Source organism: Aythya ferina (assembly GCF_964211825.1).
Source record: "Aythya ferina genome assembly, chromosome: 6".
NCBI classification, from domain to species: Eukaryota; Metazoa; Chordata; class Aves; order Anseriformes; family Anatidae; genus Aythya; species Aythya ferina.
Window position 1 is genome coordinate 28518571 of NC_140303.1, and position 16066 is coordinate 28534636.

Below are 16066 nucleotides of genomic sequence, written 5' to 3' on the forward strand. Positions count from 1 at the left end.
TATCTGTATGTTTTAAGATTTGCCAGCTGGAACGTTTTATTATTCTCATTGCCGAATGCCCTCTCTTTTCTCTTTTTTTTCAGGTTACAGCTTCTGCTATTCTCACAACCTTGTGCATCTTCTCTACCCCTTTCTCCATGCTTGTCTAAGGGCAAAATGTCTTTGGAACAGGAAAAGCACATTGCCTGCCTTCCACGAAGTATGTTATTTAGTTGAGAATGTTGCTGAGTGTTACATTAGGCTTTCTTTTCCTCAGTTAGGGAATATAAACAATAAGCATGTACAATTCAGTGCAGGTATTTTAGTAATAAAGTTGATAGCTTTTCATTGATACAGTCAGCTGTAACATATATACCACAATACACTAATTCATGCCTGAGGAGTGTAGGCACACTGGGCAGCCACTGTCAACCACATACTCCCTAACTTAGAAAATTTTGTGATTTAGGTGCAAAGGAGAGCCTCCTGTAGGAAATGCAGTATTTAGAAGCTGCTTCAATGGCAGTCTGTGAGCTGTCAAAAAAATGCATTCAGTGCATACAGATGTATTACCTGGAATCTCCCGGCCATCTACCTGCTCTGTCTTGAAGAAATCCAACCAGTAAGTTTCGTAAAGCTCTTGTGAAATCCCACAATTCCAGGAACATCAAACACTGCTCTTTCTGAGGGATGGGGGTGATGACCCACGTACTGGAATGACCTATTTCCAGTGGTAAGATTACAGATTGCTTCCAAGGAAAGGGCAGAAGGCCAAACACATATTAGACTGCCCTGTGAACACGGTGGGAGTTTCTCATTTCTGTCAGCTTAAAGTGTGAGAACCAGGATCTGTATTTTCTCCCTCTGCCATATTTAGAATGAGAAAAATTACCTGTTTTTATCAGCTGACATCCAAAGGACCCTCTTTCTGTCATGACATCTATCCCAGTTACTTGGTGAGACCAAGAGAGAATGAGCTCTTGCCATGCCTATGCTTTGATTTGACAACACAACCTTAAATAACATCTGAAAAGCAGATAAGATTTCTGAAATAAATATTCCCTTAAGGTCCAAAACCAAATAAAACCCATACATAATCACATTCATTATCAGCATAAGCTTTTGATCAGGTGTGATATGTGCACTGGATTTATCTTTGCTTAACGTGTTGTATTTGTGCTACCTACAGATGCCTATTTCAGGAAGCTCTTTCCCAGAAACTTAACTCAAAATTGTGTTGTGGTTAAATTGTTATTTGCAGTTTTGGGAAATCAGAATAAACAGATTATCTGGGGAGATATACTATATAGTCAAAACTATACATTCTATTTTTTATTTCTATAAAAATCAGATTTTAATTTATTTCACAAAATAAACCATGAAAGTAAGGTAGTATAGATGTACTTATTTTTTGTCTGCACCATAAGATTTATTTCAATAGACTGAAAAAGGTGATTTCCTGATTCATATACTATAGGTGTTTAGAAAGATGTAGCAATCCCAGAAACATTTTAGTGTACTGAATTTATTTTTTTCCAGAAACCACCCCCTCATCTATTTCCCAAATATCGTAGAAATATTTACAGTATTACACCAAACCAAGTTGTATTTGTTTACTTAAAAATACGAAATATATCTAGCACATAGAAAATACAGCTGGATATATTTATACTTCTCTATTAATACATTGTTAGATTAATTACGATTTAAGAACTTAGTTCGTAATAGGGAGTAGTGCTACACACTAATGAGCATAACAGATTTCTTCTTGAAAAATACAGAAAGATCAATAATGTCAATTTGCAAAAGAAAACAAAATCTGCACTTCTGAAATCAGAGCTTGAACATTAACGTGATCTGAATAAGAAGCATGATACCTTACCTGCAGCGTTCCGGGAGCGGGCAGGCAGCTGTTAACGAGGACAGATGATCAACACCCTCATCTGCTGTGCAGTAAAGCTGCCAATGCAGGACTCTACATTCCAGAAGTGGCGGTTACATACATCAAGTTTGCAGTATATAGAAACTGTAGTTACACACGACTGTTTCGGAATAGTTGCCTCCTTTGAAATACATCTTCACTACAGAAAGCATTCAGAAGCACTGAAAAATAACAATGATAATGCTTAACTTGTAAACTTAATTGTAAAAATTCAAGTAAGAGCTATTTAACATAAAAGTCCTTCAGATTTTTAACATAAAAACCTTTCAGATTTTCTCTAAATTTTCGGTAGGTTCACCTTCAGCTTTATAAAGACAACAGGGGTGTTAGTGCTTTACCTGACAGTACCTGGCACTTCTCTGAACCCTTAGATCAGAGGGGAGCCGTGCGTCCTGCTACGATTTTTGTGCTGCTTTCCAAATCCTTTCTGTCTGTCATCTTCCCCCTGTAAGAAGAAACAACAGTTTCCATCTCCTTCCCTTTGTCTTGACTACTTCAGTCATAAGCTCAGTCATGCAGTAACCGTCTTTACAACATGTAGCAAAGCAAGGCCCTTATTTCAATTCTGAATTTAATTAATATGGAAATATTACTGGTATTCTACATTCCCAGAGCCATCCTGGACCTGTGGAAATTCTGAAGTTCTGAAGCTGGGCAGCTTTGAAAATTAGTTTCTGTATTAATAAACAAATAAATAATGGAGACAAAATGACTTGAAATTAAAGTTACAAAATAGCAAACCTTGAGATACTGAAATTCATCACACCTGTTAAGGCAATAGAATTAAATCTGATATACTGAAAAAAAAAGGCTGCCATCCAAGCTATACAAAACAAAGAAAAGTGTTTCTGTTTTTAAAAGTAGGGTCTCACAACTGCCTTGCAAATTTTTGGTCAAAGATTTCTCCTTATTCATGCTGTCCTGCTGGAACAACTGTTAAATAAAGCCACGACAAAAGCAAGGGTTTAGATGATCAGTAGAACCAGGAAATCCTGTAATTATTTTTGAAGAGCGCTAAAATATCAAATTGCCTAAGAAGAAAATAAAAATACTCTCCCCACATAAAGGTTCAGAGAACTGAGTCATTAACAACATCAAAAAAAAAAAAAATTCCCCAAATGAGTGATTTCTTATCTCATTGTATTTCAGAAGTCTTGATCCTCTTAAATCTGAAACTTTTCGGAGTATATTGAAAACAGATGGAAAGGAATCAGGGGACCCAGATAGAAAAAATGCTTTAATGAGCATGTATTTAAGTAATACTTAAAATAAATAAATCATTTGTCTGAGAAACCACATCTAATAGAAATATAAATAATTATATAATGAACATATAAACTACATTTCCTGAAGTAATTTCTGTCTTTCTACATTTCCTGAATTATTTTTATTATGAAACAGTAATGTGGCGCCATTAATTGATAAGTACTCTGTGCTATAGTTACCACGCTAATTGCAGCTCTTTAGGGCCTCGTCTCCCAGCTCCCTAAACTGTTGAACAATTGGGATTGATTGCAGGGGGGTTATTTTTAGTATGAACCAGCAGAAGAGTTTGGAGAGCTGCAGCCATTTCTTGTGCGTTACAGCTGGTTTGGAGAAAGTTGGATAAAAACGTTCTGAGTTGACTTTTGGGTGTGTTTTTTTTTTGTTGTTTTTTGTTTTAATTCTTATGAAGTTAGAGAGCTTCCTATTGGATAATTAATTTACCAAATTGAAGCTTAGGACGCTGATGCTTTACACAGAGAACATTTTTCAGTGGCGTTAAAAGAGCAGCGGCTTTCTTTGGAAACAGGACCGGTAAGGTAGGCAGTAAGTGAACAAAGGCAATGTAGGAGTTGAGTTTATAATTTGAAATACCAGTGATGAAAGGCAAGATTTGGGATTGCTGACTTCTAAGCGTATCATCCAAACTCTGAATTGAAGCAATTTGTTAACTGATCTGTTTTAGTGATTGTAGGTCTGCCTCCAGGAGTGCCTGATGCACAAGGGTCAGCAGATGCTCGGAGGTGTGACCAGGAGACCCCGATACACTTAACTCCAGCTGAGCTTTCTGTTACCCTGCCTGCCTTATGCAGAGTTCAGCTGGGGTAGACAAACTAGTGGATGGGATTTTGTTGCTAAACTACTGTATGAAATCAGGACTTATCTCCTTCTGTGAATGCTTATATAATAGGAGACAAGGTTTGTGTAGGAAGAATAACAACCAGAAATATGTAGGAAGAGGAATAACTAGTTTCATAGCTGGGAAAAACAAAACTCAAGGGTACAAGCCCATTTTACCATTGTTAAGTAATAATAGCAGAGACCTATAATCTTTTTTTCACATTAAATTATATCAATAGCAGTGGTAATACCTTAAAGCTCTTGCACAGCACTGCATCAGCAAATCTGAAGTGTTCTGCTAATGGGATGTCTTTGTCCCTGTATTTCTTTGTAGATGTAGCTGAAAAATAGGTGAATTGGCTAGGGTTACACAGGCAGAGTTAAAGAGAAAATCTGTATTTCATGACTTCAGCCTTTTCCCTTTTCAATGGCATGCCATAAAGTATTGCAAACTTAGACATGTAGAATGCGTCATTGCTTCATAGTTGCTAATTCTCCTGGGGAGGGGAAAAAAAAAAAGAGACATACACCTTTGTAAATGCTGCCAATCTTGTATTCTTTAAGACAAAATATTAAAAAAAACACCCTTCAGTTTTGTACGCTAATTCCTTTCAATGGCAGTTTGCATAAAGTGGATGAATACAATTTGAATAGCTAGTCTTAACAGAACATGCCAGAAGAGATTCTCTCACACGTTTTTGTCACTGAATCTATTCTAGTCTTACAAGTGATAAATCTTAGAGATAAATTGTATGATAAACTAAATGACATTAGATACGTGCATTCCATAATAATATGCTCTAGTTATTTTCAGTAGTGTTTTTTTTTTACTGCATTTTTTTTTTCCTGTAATTATGTGCATCTCTGCCTGGACTTCCACGTAAACACCTGAAACTAAGAGATGCAGCAGGGATCTGTGCTGTAAACAGCTCCTGGGCTCATGTCCTTTCATTACTGACCATGGGAATAAATAGCAATAAGTACAAATTTCAGATGCAGTGAAAATACAGGCATAGCTTTTGCAAGTAGGTATTTACTATCAGAAGCTTCTTACTGTAGCATGCAATCTCATTGTGGCCATTGTGATTTCAGGAATCAAAGCAACAGTTAAGCTGTTCATATTTTATAGACTGTGGCCTAAACTTCCTGCACCTTCATCTGGGAGAGGTCAGTAATATCAGAGGGGTACTGGGCTGCAGTTCACGTGGTTGTTTTAGGACAGTAGCAGTGGTGATATCCCATAAAATGGAAGGACCCTGGATAACAGGCATGCTCCAAAATGCACTTCATGCTGCCCATAGTACTACCTGAGGCCAGCTGGGCTTTCTGTCACCAGCTCAGCACAAGCCTGATGGAGTCAATCCTATTTTAAAGAGGGAGCTCAGTAGCTGTCTGGATTTTTCCACCAGCATAGGAGGCTACTGGTGTAAGGGGACCACCTGGAGCCTCCTTGTTCACCATGGTAGAGGGAGGGAATAAAAACTGATGAAGGCTCGTGAATTTGCCCAGAAGAATTTTCAAAAACTTCAAAACAAGCTTTCAAAAGCAAAAATGTTGCTTGAAATGCATTGGTGAGACAAGGTGTAGGATTTTGTGAGGAAAACAATAATAAAGGCTTATTACAGAAATGCACAGAAAAAATGATTATAAGAAGGGCTATGTTGTTGGCCAGTATTACTCAGTATGCTTCTGGACATCTATAACTGATTATAGAAGCCTCTCTTATGATCCCATGTTCACTTAACTAACATCTTCCACATCTTTGAAACCAAGTGAACGTCAGCCTTTCATAAGATGTCAATTTCTGACAGAGATCGAGGTCCCTTCCAACCCCTACAGTTCTGTGATTCTGTGATACTTTGTAGTTTCTCCCTGTCCTCTTATCCTGTAATCAGACACGTCCAGGGTGAGCAGCACTTATGTTGACCTTCACTGGCACACAGATGGCCAAGTGCAGCATCACACAAGGAAGGCAGAGTTACACTGACTGAAGTCACGCTGTGGCAAGGCACGTGGTTAACGTACCCACACACAGATATGAGGAAGAGGCCTTCCCGTATCCTAACATGCTGTTGCTGTACTTTCTAAGTAACTTCTGGCTTTAAGAAGTTCAAATGGCCATTTGCAGGAAACAAACCTTAGCTGGGTGTGGTTTCTGATCAGACAAGCATTGCTGCTTTTATGCACTTTCCTTGTGAATTAACTTGGGAAACTGAAACTGTTAATATGCTCTCAGCACACACACAAGCTGAAGACCCCAATGCACTGAGCTGGACAAATCACCCTGGTGCCTGCCTGCACTGCTGCTTGTGACATGAAATTACCAGGCTTTGTAAAAGCTTTGCTCCTCTCCTCACATTTCTGAAGAGATGGAGGGAAAATTTCCCTTGACGCATCCTTGTTGAGGAAGGCTGTGGGCAGCAGAGGTAATGAAATTTCTCTGTGGATGAAAAACGATCTATTGCAGTATATCTCGGGCAAATTTGGTATTTCTGTCTTTTGTTAACTAGAAATAATCGGGCTAAGCAGCTACAGGTTTATTGCATTTACCTCTCAAACCAAAAGAATGGATTTGCTAGGCATTCATTACTTTGACCTTAGAATTGATCCAAAGGGATGCTGTGCGCAGGGTGTGCCCATACCAACGGACTGGGATCCATCAATTTCCAATCCTAGATCCTAAACTGGAATTCAGGCTTTCACTGAAATAGTCCTAGAATTAGGAGTCCTCATCACCTCATGTGGTGGTGTTTGTCACCTCAGACATATTACCAAAGCAAATCTCGTGATTTGGCTTAACACTGAATATAATCTATTTTAAAACACTGGCCATGATATATGTTGGAGAGGACGAGAGATGAACGTTGTTCCTGGTGCTTGTGTCTTCACAGAACACAGTGACATCTTGTGGCAAACGAAGGGATAGTGTCTCTTTTTTCCAGATGCATCCTACTTTCAGCTGATTCAGGGATGAAAGTCTAAATAAATTCTGGACAAGTGCTAATGAATTACTCTTGTTTATATATTCGGCTTTCCCAATATTGTTTCAAGCACAGGTTACCTGAAACTCACAGTGAAAAAAAGAGCGAGCCTTGCTTTCTGCCATATTGTAGATGTAGCTTGCCGCACTTCATCCCTTCAACTCGCCAACATTCTTTGGAAAACTTTCAGCTCCAGGAACGTGCCTGTCCCAGTCTCGCTGATACGTGGCTCTGTGAGGCGGTGTTGCAAATGTTTTACTCTGGTTATCACAGGTGGCAAAAAACGTCAGGTTGCTTTTGATGGAAATTAAAGAAAACACTGGAATTTTGTATCGTAAGGCATAGACTTTTTTTTTTTTTTTTTTCTCCATCACCATTTTTTTCAACACAGTTTGTTTTTGACTTTTTACAGACCAGGCAGGGTTTAAACCCTGTCCCTGATGTTGTGGGACCTTCCCCTGACATGGTCGTCCTTTCCAGTTGATGCTCTTAGCTGTCAGCATGAAAGGAAAAACAGCACACTGCGACTGGAAATCTGCACCTCAAGAGAAGCCCTCTCCCTGCGATCGATACAAACATGCTTGCGTTATTTGCAGAGGATTTGTTTATCTTTATGGAGGGAGGAACACCACCAGTCTGAGAGATTTTTGGAGGTACAATCTAGGTAAGTTTGTCCCTTCACTTATACGTCAGTATTAAAGAGCAAATGCATCCAGTCAGTGTGAAACTGGGGACACTCTATAGCTAACGGATTCTCCCAGTTTAGTGTTTCTCCATCAAAATTATCTTCTACCTCAAGCAACTACCTAAGCCGTATAATTGCTATTGAAGATCAAGGGATAACTGAACTGCGTTATGTCCGCTGGGCAAATGGTGTGTGTTTGTTCCTGTTGCAGGTGTCCCAGAAAGCTTAGATTTGAGTTCTCTCTTTTTTAATTTGACCAAAAATACTGATTCATTTACGATAGGGATATAACAGACATGGATTTACTGAATCTTTAACATGGAAATAGTTCATTCACAGAAGAATGCAAAAAAGGAGCACGTGAATATAATAACTTGTAAGACTGAATTAGTGATGCATCATCAAATACGACACTTATTTTCTGAGGTTTAATTATACAGTGTTCCCCATTCAGATGTTGTTCCTGGATAAAACTCAGAACTGTTGGGTTTTGGCATAGGTAACAGTATAACAATAAAATACAAAACAAGATAAATTTCCATTCTGTTTAAGGTTGCTAAATAAAAAAATGCCCATAATTTAATTCTGGGGGAAGTGCCTTAATATTCTGAACTAACAGGGGAAAGATGACAAGAGGCTTTTTTTTTTTTTTTTTTTTTAAGATTGTCTTCCTCAGAGCAGCAACTCTTCAGTCTTCTTGATAGCAAACAAGGAAAACGAGGGAGCATTTGTTAACCTTCATCCCTCATTGACTCTAAGAGTGCAGCAAAATTCAAAGCTCATCTTTTCCCCTTTTTCTTACTGTCTATATGTTGAGTTTACCACTGTCTTAACTTGAGCTGTGGTTTTTAGCGAGGAATGAATGGGAGATGCTGGATTGCTCAAAAGATGGTCCAGAAGAACTGGAAGAACATTCAATGGTGGCTTATAAGGTAGGAAGGCAAAATTTACATTGTCTGTATTTTAACACTTATTTTCCTATTGTACAGTGAAATAAAATGCCATATATTATGTACTGAAATACTATACCCAGAAAAGACTTCTGTGTCAGTGCAGTTCTGGATGTAGCTATGCAATGTTTTGGAACGTTTCTGAATAAAGTCACGGTATTTCAGCTTTGCAGCAGCATGCAGCTCCCTGATTTCCTCAGTCGATGCTCAGTACATAATAGTAATACAAAATAAAGACCTTGGCAGCACATTCTTTGACTTAGTTGTACAGTTGTAACAGTTGCTCTGAATTCATTTGCATGATAAGCACCAGCATAAAAACATTCACTTAAGAACTTGCATAGAAAAGGAACGGGGGAGTGAAGACAAATAAGAATTACAGCTTTGCTTGTGAGGGGGAAACAGAATTTAGGATATCAGGAGCTGCAGTGCAATGAAACCCTTCTAAAAATAAGAGTAATCCTAGTATTACCTGAGCAATGTCTCTGAGAGCTCTGGATCTGCATCCCTCAAGTTGTCCCAGATGAGGAAGAAGTAAGTGCTTCTGGGATGCTGTCCCTGTCAAAATAGCGCAACCTTCTACAGGGTTTCCTACTGGGAGAGGATAAAAATAAGATGAGAAGATGGTGGCTTGTGATTACCTCATTAATTGTTAATAGGTTGCCATTATTGTTAATTATATTTTGATGATATCAGTCTTTTCAGAATTATTTTAAAAATTACTTTATGCTACATGACTACCTGTACATGACAAACATTTTTTTTCCATTTTGCAGGGCACCCTGTGTATTTTTGGTGGAATGGTGGATTCTGCTTTCACACAAGCAAAAACCCCTCTCTGGATATATGATACTGGTACGATACACAATAGCCAGTCTATTCCATGGGACATTCCAAGTCCATAGGTACTAAAAAATAGTAAGACCCAAAATGTTTTCTGCTGCCTGTAACAAGCTGTCCCTAGCTTTACAAGAAGAAATAAGTTTGAAACTGTGGGCATATTTTTCCCTAAAATTAGGCTGTTAAGCTCTCAAAAAGTCAGGTCTTCCTTTAACTGGAAGGTATTCTTTAGGATTTTTTAGATATTCTGTCTCTGGGATGATGGTATCTGGTATCTCCAGTCATTCAGATCAGTGATTTTTGACTGTTATCTGAGGACTGTTTTGAGAGATCTGTGAAAAGGAACAAGAAAAATAAAGCTATTGTTACATGGTTTAAATAATAAATAAAAGGAGCCACACTTCCACTGGAAAGTTTGAGTGTTTTGCAAGTCCAGCAAATGCTGCAAATCACAGATTATTTTTGTGTAGTGAAATTTAGCCTTAGGAAACAGGAAATTCAGTATGGCATCTCAGTGATTTGCTAGCAGATAAGGATAAAGGAAAACTGTGAAACTCTGTCTCTGTCAGCTCCCTGGTACTGCTGTATGAAAGGAAGCAGATTTCTTTAGCCTTCTCAGTGTAAAACACCAGGCTGGGATTTACTAGAAAATTAGACTTGTGATTTGAAAAATTGATGTTGGAGGAGTGTCCTCTTGTGGTCTGGGATATAAACTGCGCTTTATTAAAACAATTCCCTAGATTCTGCAAGATGGACAGAGTGCCGTAACGTACCAGCAGAGAATGAGGTAAGGAGCCAGGAAGTGGTGAATGTGTGAATCAAATGCCTGTTGCTTTGTTGATTAAACAGATTGCTTTGAAATATGTTCCCCCAAACAGTTCCAAACTAATCTCTTCAGAGACATGTGGCTGGCTATACTTTATTTCTTTGCACTTTCAATAACTAAGGCTTTTTCATACTTTAAAACAGCATTTAAGAATACTGCTCTTAAATTTTAAGTCCTATGTAGAAAAATTAAGTCTTCTCTACTATGTTTTCTGGTTTTTTTTGTTTTTGTTTTTTTTTTTAATACTTATCAACAAAAAAAATCCTAAATGATGCACTGCAACCATCAAAAAAAAAAGCCTGCTTTTAAAAGTAGATTTGTAGAAACAGATTGGCAGTCACACTAATAGATTTTGAAATGTGAAGTGCAGCACTTCCCATTTCTTTAGTCTGAACACATTGACTCACCAAGAAACGTCCGCTTTTAAATGAAACCTCAGCCTAAGTGTTTAGGTCATGGTCTGACAGGATTGGTTTTATATCACTATGTGTAAAGATTCACTTAATAGTTGCTATTGGAAGTTCATCCTCACACTATGAAGTTTCACAAAAAAATGTTAAGATTTGACACAGTTGCTAACATGGTTACTTGTGTTTGGCAGAGGAGTTCAGTTTGGTTCTGCAGGTTATTTGTGAGAAAGAAAGGTGTTTGGACCTGGCACCCATATAATTCCGTCCCTTGTAGAGCACAGGGCTGTGCATCCACTTTCAATGGCATTGCTCCTGCTTCTAAGAAGGAGCTGATAGATAAAGGGTTTCTTGCAATTATCTTAAATGATACGGAGATACTTAGGGAGAGATGGGCATGGCTCTTCCACCTCCCCAAAACTGGGCTGTAAATGAACAAAAGCAAACACTTACCTTGTATTTTGTTTCAGCTCCACCTGGGCCTCCTTGGGCTTGGGTCCATGAGTCTTAGCAGCACTGAGGACTGCTGCAGATGCAGTGAGCACCGCCTGGAGTCCTGCTGAGGGCCTGGCCATGGCATAGGATTTGTGGCATGGCAAATCCACACCAAGCAAAATGATGGGAAGGTTGTCCTTGATGGCAGAAAGGGCTGTGTCTCCATATTACATTCCCAAGAGTTGCCTGGAATATTTGCAATATGTCCTAAAACTAAACTGTTCCTATGCATAGCAGTAGCTGTGAAAGCAGTACTACTGGTGCAGGTGCAGAGAGAGGGAGGCTGTAGGCACTTAAAAGGGGTGGACTTAAAAAGGGGAGGCTGCTCCAGTCGTTGGTTTACCCTGTCTTTTTGAAGTTTAACACAACTCAGAGCAATGGTTTCAATTGCTTGGGAATATTCCTGAGGTGGACACTGCCACTGATACGACTGTTAACAATTTTGTTTACTTTATTCCTAAACTGTTTCAGAGCTTGGCACCAACGAACAGAAAAGGTCACAGCGCAGTAGTGTACAACTCCAGCATGTATATCTACGGGGGATACCTTGGTATCAGAGGCATTTCACAAGAATTTTGGTCTTTCCACTTTGGTAAGTTTAAAAGTTCAATAAATTTTTGATCCAGTACAGTCACTGTGAAGTGATGACTGTTGTAGGCTAACACGGCTTGCTCTGTGAAGAAAATTCCTACCAGCAGTAATGTTTTAAGTTAGTTTTGGCTTCTCTGTGGCAGCATTTAATTATGAATTCTGTCAGTTAAACTAATCCCCATCTGAAATGAATTGGACTGTATTATACTGGAAGAAGTTCTGCAGTATTTGCCAGTTCTAGAGCTGAGAATCAGGGAGTGGGCTTTGCTTTCTACTCACTACATTCTTCAAGGATTACTGAAAACTTCCAGTTGCAGCAGAGATTTTCCATGACTTCGGCCTATTAATGCCATCTTTTGAATCTCAAATCTCAAATGGACCCTGGGGAGCTGAACCTGACAGGAGATGGTGTCATATTCATCATGAATCAATATGGTTACAAACGATATCGATTCCCAGAGACTTCCTAAATGGGTAGCTTTCGTTATCTGGTGGTCATTCAGTAGCTACTTTGAAATGGATGATGGGTTTATCTCATCCTTCATTCCCTCGCAGGCAGAATGAGCACAAGCATTAATGAAGGAATGGTTTTGCTGGCTGATTTTCCCTCTTATACCTAGGAAATTATCTTTCTGTGACAGAGGTAATGAATTAACTAAGCGGTAGGAAAAAATGTTTTGTAAATAAAATTTCCATGGCATCTGTCATACAGCATCTGACATTTTCATTAAATGTTTATGCACTTCTGCAGTGTCAGAAATTAAGCTGTTAACTTATGCCATAATACATTTAGAGTAGGACCCGCCTGTTCTCCAACAGAATAGTTACTTTGTTCTTGAAATAAATCCATTTTTATATATTAAGGTAAATTTGGTAAAATTATGAATTAGTATCTTGTTTTCAGATACAAGAAAATGGTTGTGTGTTTCCACCCCACCTCACAACAGTGGTCCTGGACCTCGTCATGGGCATTCAGCAGTGGTTTATCAAACAGGCATGTATCTCTTTGGAGGACTGATGGGGCTGAGTGAACAGAAGGACTTTTGGAAGTGGGACTTCATAAACAGCAGCTGGTACAACATCAGAACAAGGTGAAGCATACTGTTTGTTAAACTAAATTGACACAGAAAGAGAGAATTAGCCTTACCGCATGATACTGCATACAAGCAGAGGGGGAGATACTGATTTTTCATCAAAGGTAGGAGTTGTTCAGTTTAAGACAGTACTGCTGCCATCCCTGAGGCTCCAGTTGGCTTTGCTTGGATGAGGTGTTGGCAACACGTTGATGCAGCTGTCAGTGATACAACTTTGATGTTCCAGTGCAGCTGTTTAGTTTTAGTGGTCATTCTCTTGAGTGAAAAGAAAAGTAGGGGCTAAAATCAGTGTTAGTTTCTTGTTCACCTCCCCATAACTGCTGGTTTCTCTTGTATTTAGCCAAGGACCTCCTCCGGTGGTAGGACACGCTTCAGTGGTCTTCAAAGACTCAATGCTGGTTTTTGGTGGAGGGATTTCAAACTCCAGTCCTAACAACGACCTCTGGAAGTACCATTTCCACACACAGACATGGAAGAAGCTAAGTAGTATTACAAAGGCAAACTTTTTTCCTAAAATGTATCACTGCATCCTAGGAAGTGGTGTTGCTTTTCAAACTACCTCAGGTTCCCCTAATACATCCCCCAGTCACTGGAAGGGCAAGCAGAAGGACCGCCACCCGCTGGTGACCATCCCGAAGCACAGCCGCTTGTGTGACTACTTCCACCGTCAGCCTCTCTGCCCAGCGCTCAGCAGGGAGCAAAGCGAAGCGATTGAAATGAAAACCTTCAGCTTGCCTCTGGAGCCAGCGGGCTTCCGTGCATTTCAAACCACTTCGGGGGCAGAGCTAGACCCAAACAGAGCAACCAGCATTTTGTCAAAGGAAAAACCCACCCATCTGTTTGTCTCTGCAGAAAAAGAGACTTTTGCTGCTGCTGTGCTTGTGGAAGAAGAGGAGAGAACTGACTGTTGGGACACGACTGCAGTGGATGAAGTCAGCAGTGACTCCAATGTGCTGCTGGTCATTGGGGGTAAACCTTTGTCCAGCTTCTCTGAAATCTCATTCTGGCAAATCGGGTTTGATAACTCGTCACCACTTTGATTGCAAGGCAGAAGGATGAAATCCCACCAACCTGCTAGGAGGTGTTGAACCAACCACTTGCAAGTGTTTTGTTTCCTAGTGGCACACTGGGAAAAAAAACAAAGCCTTCTTGTACTTGCTAGGAACAGACTTTTTACAATGTGAACAAAAACCTCTATATATGTAAGTCACAACTTATATAGAAGTTACAGTTTCTGAGAGGAGCATGTGGGAACACTGCTGCTTTTGTTACTTCTTCTTCTGGTCACTGAATGTCAAGTTGCAGGGGCCAATGCTGCCTTGACAATCACAGCTCCAATAACCCTACCTCCATACCTGCCATTTGAGGTGCAAAGCTTATTTTGTGCTGGGGTAAGTAAAAGAAACACCCATAAAACCACACTGGAATCAAGTTTGTGCATGTTACGGTCATGCCTGGCTATGAGAGATTTGTTGAATTTTAATAGCACCATTTTCTAAGACACTTAGGATTGCATTTACTTCAAAGATTTCTGCTTTTTCAACTCCATCGTTGTTTTGTAAGCATACATATTGAGTATTTGTTACATAATTCCCCTCTATATCAAGTAAACGTAAATCTTGAGCTTTTGTATGGTTTTTTGTTTGTTTAAAAATTTGCTAGTATTTCAATTCACTGAGAAAGGTGTTTTTGTGAAACCCAGTGTTTCAAGTGTTTATTTTTGTATTAGTTACTAAGATACTGGCCTTCTGATTTATTTAGCCTCATGTAAGCAGACATGATGATGAATGAAATTACTGGAAAGTGTTATTTAATGCTTCTCAATATGTGAATAAGTTTGTTCTCAAACATTTCATAGGAATAATGAATCTTCAGTGGGAATATTTACAGGTACTTCCTTAATCTCTCAAGTTGCTGTAACATGAAATCAATAGGAAAATTACACGTGTTTGCAAAAACCTAATTAAAAGTTATTTGGACCTTCAGTGACCTTTTTTTAGGACCAGAATTGTATGCTGCCATATAAATAAAGCCTGCTGCATTTCATATCAGTGTGTGCATGTTCTCTAGGTTTTCATGAGTTTAAAATATGTACTTACGTTTTCAAAATGAACAAGAAACTTACCTTTCTGAACAAAGACCGGGCTTTCACAAGCACCCGTCATCTCATGGCAATCCAGCAGGCCTGAAGGGCTACCCAGGATTTGCATTTCTCCTTCAAGAACAGTGATTTGCCTTGTTGGCAGAGGTATGTTTGAGAACTTCATACTGCAACCGGGCTGAGCACGTGCAGAGCACCCCAACCTTTAATCAGTAGCAAATTTTTCTTCTGCTGACTGACACATCTGTTCTGGCATTATCCAGAGAGCTGCTGTAACATTCAGACTTATCTAGGATTGATGAGGGAATGAAATTTATCTGAAAAGGGTAACAATAAAACAGTGATTTTCCAAGTAATGAGAATGGTTTCTGGCACGTCCACGTATCCTGGGGATGTACAACAGCCCCAGGAAAATGCCATCCAGCCTCTGCCATTCCTTTCGTCCTCCCCCCAACTCCCTTCTCTTTGGCAGCCCCACAAAGGGTTTAACATTTACTTGGATCCGATGCAGGCAGGACACGAGCCAGCCCTAAGGCGAAGGCTTGGCACAGGGCGCAAAAAGCAGCTTGCAGAACATGCCCATCTCCCCCGCGTCCTCCCCTCGCTGCTGCTGGCGAGCCAAGTCAGGTGGCTGCACCAGCACCTCCGGCTCAGCTCCAGTTCCTTCCAAGAATGGCTGAACCTCTCCAACCACCCCACTGCCCAGCCTGCCAGCCCCCAGCCCCTGTAGGCGCACAGGAGCTCAGGGAGGGGCTGAAGCCACCGGAGGCTCTTTTGTCCCCATGGGGGCCCATTCCCAGGGCTTTACCAACAAGGGTGAGCTCTGCCCAGAGAGGAAAGGGTCTGAGATGGAGAGCAATTGCATCCCACAGCCACTCAGCAGCAGGAGTGTTCTCCCTTTGTGCACACACAACCTGTACTTCAGGTCCTGTCCCAAAAACCTGCAAACAGCATCGGAGACCAACACGAGCAATCCTTGCTCGTAGCACTGTTATTCCCTGGGATGTCTTGTTTCAGAACTCAGTGCTGGCAGCTACACCCCGCGTCCACCCAGCACCTCAAGCGGTTTCAC

The 16066-nt window shown here is 40.0% G+C and overlaps 1 protein-coding gene across 6 annotated transcripts in view; it reads left to right on the plus strand.

The window, feature by feature from the left end:
• Window positions 1–14939, plus strand: part of LOC311438637 (uncharacterized protein) — a 34211-nt gene extending 19272 nt beyond the window's left edge. For 2 of the 6 annotated variants that reach the window (XM_084523255.1, XM_084523252.1), the window contains exons 2-8: window positions 7418–7669; window positions 8543–8622; window positions 9417–9495; window positions 10221–10267; window positions 11680–11800; window positions 12704–12890; window positions 13234–14939. In XM_084523255.1, coding sequence (XP_084379381.1) covers window positions 7489–7669; window positions 8543–8622; window positions 9417–9495; window positions 10221–10267; window positions 11680–11800; window positions 12704–12890; window positions 13234–13933 — 1395 coding nt within the window. In that variant the 5' untranslated portion in view covers window positions 7418–7488 and the 3' untranslated portion in view covers window positions 13934–14939. Of the gene's footprint in view, window positions 1–83; window positions 200–448; window positions 602–3704; window positions 3724–7417; window positions 7670–8542; window positions 8623–9416; window positions 9496–10220; window positions 10268–11679; window positions 11801–12703; window positions 12891–13233 lie in introns of those variants that run through there. The other 4 variants (XM_084523254.1, XM_084523253.1, XM_084523256.1 and 1 more) reach the window with 4 other exon arrangements.
• Window positions 14940–16066: the final 1127 nt, after the last annotated feature.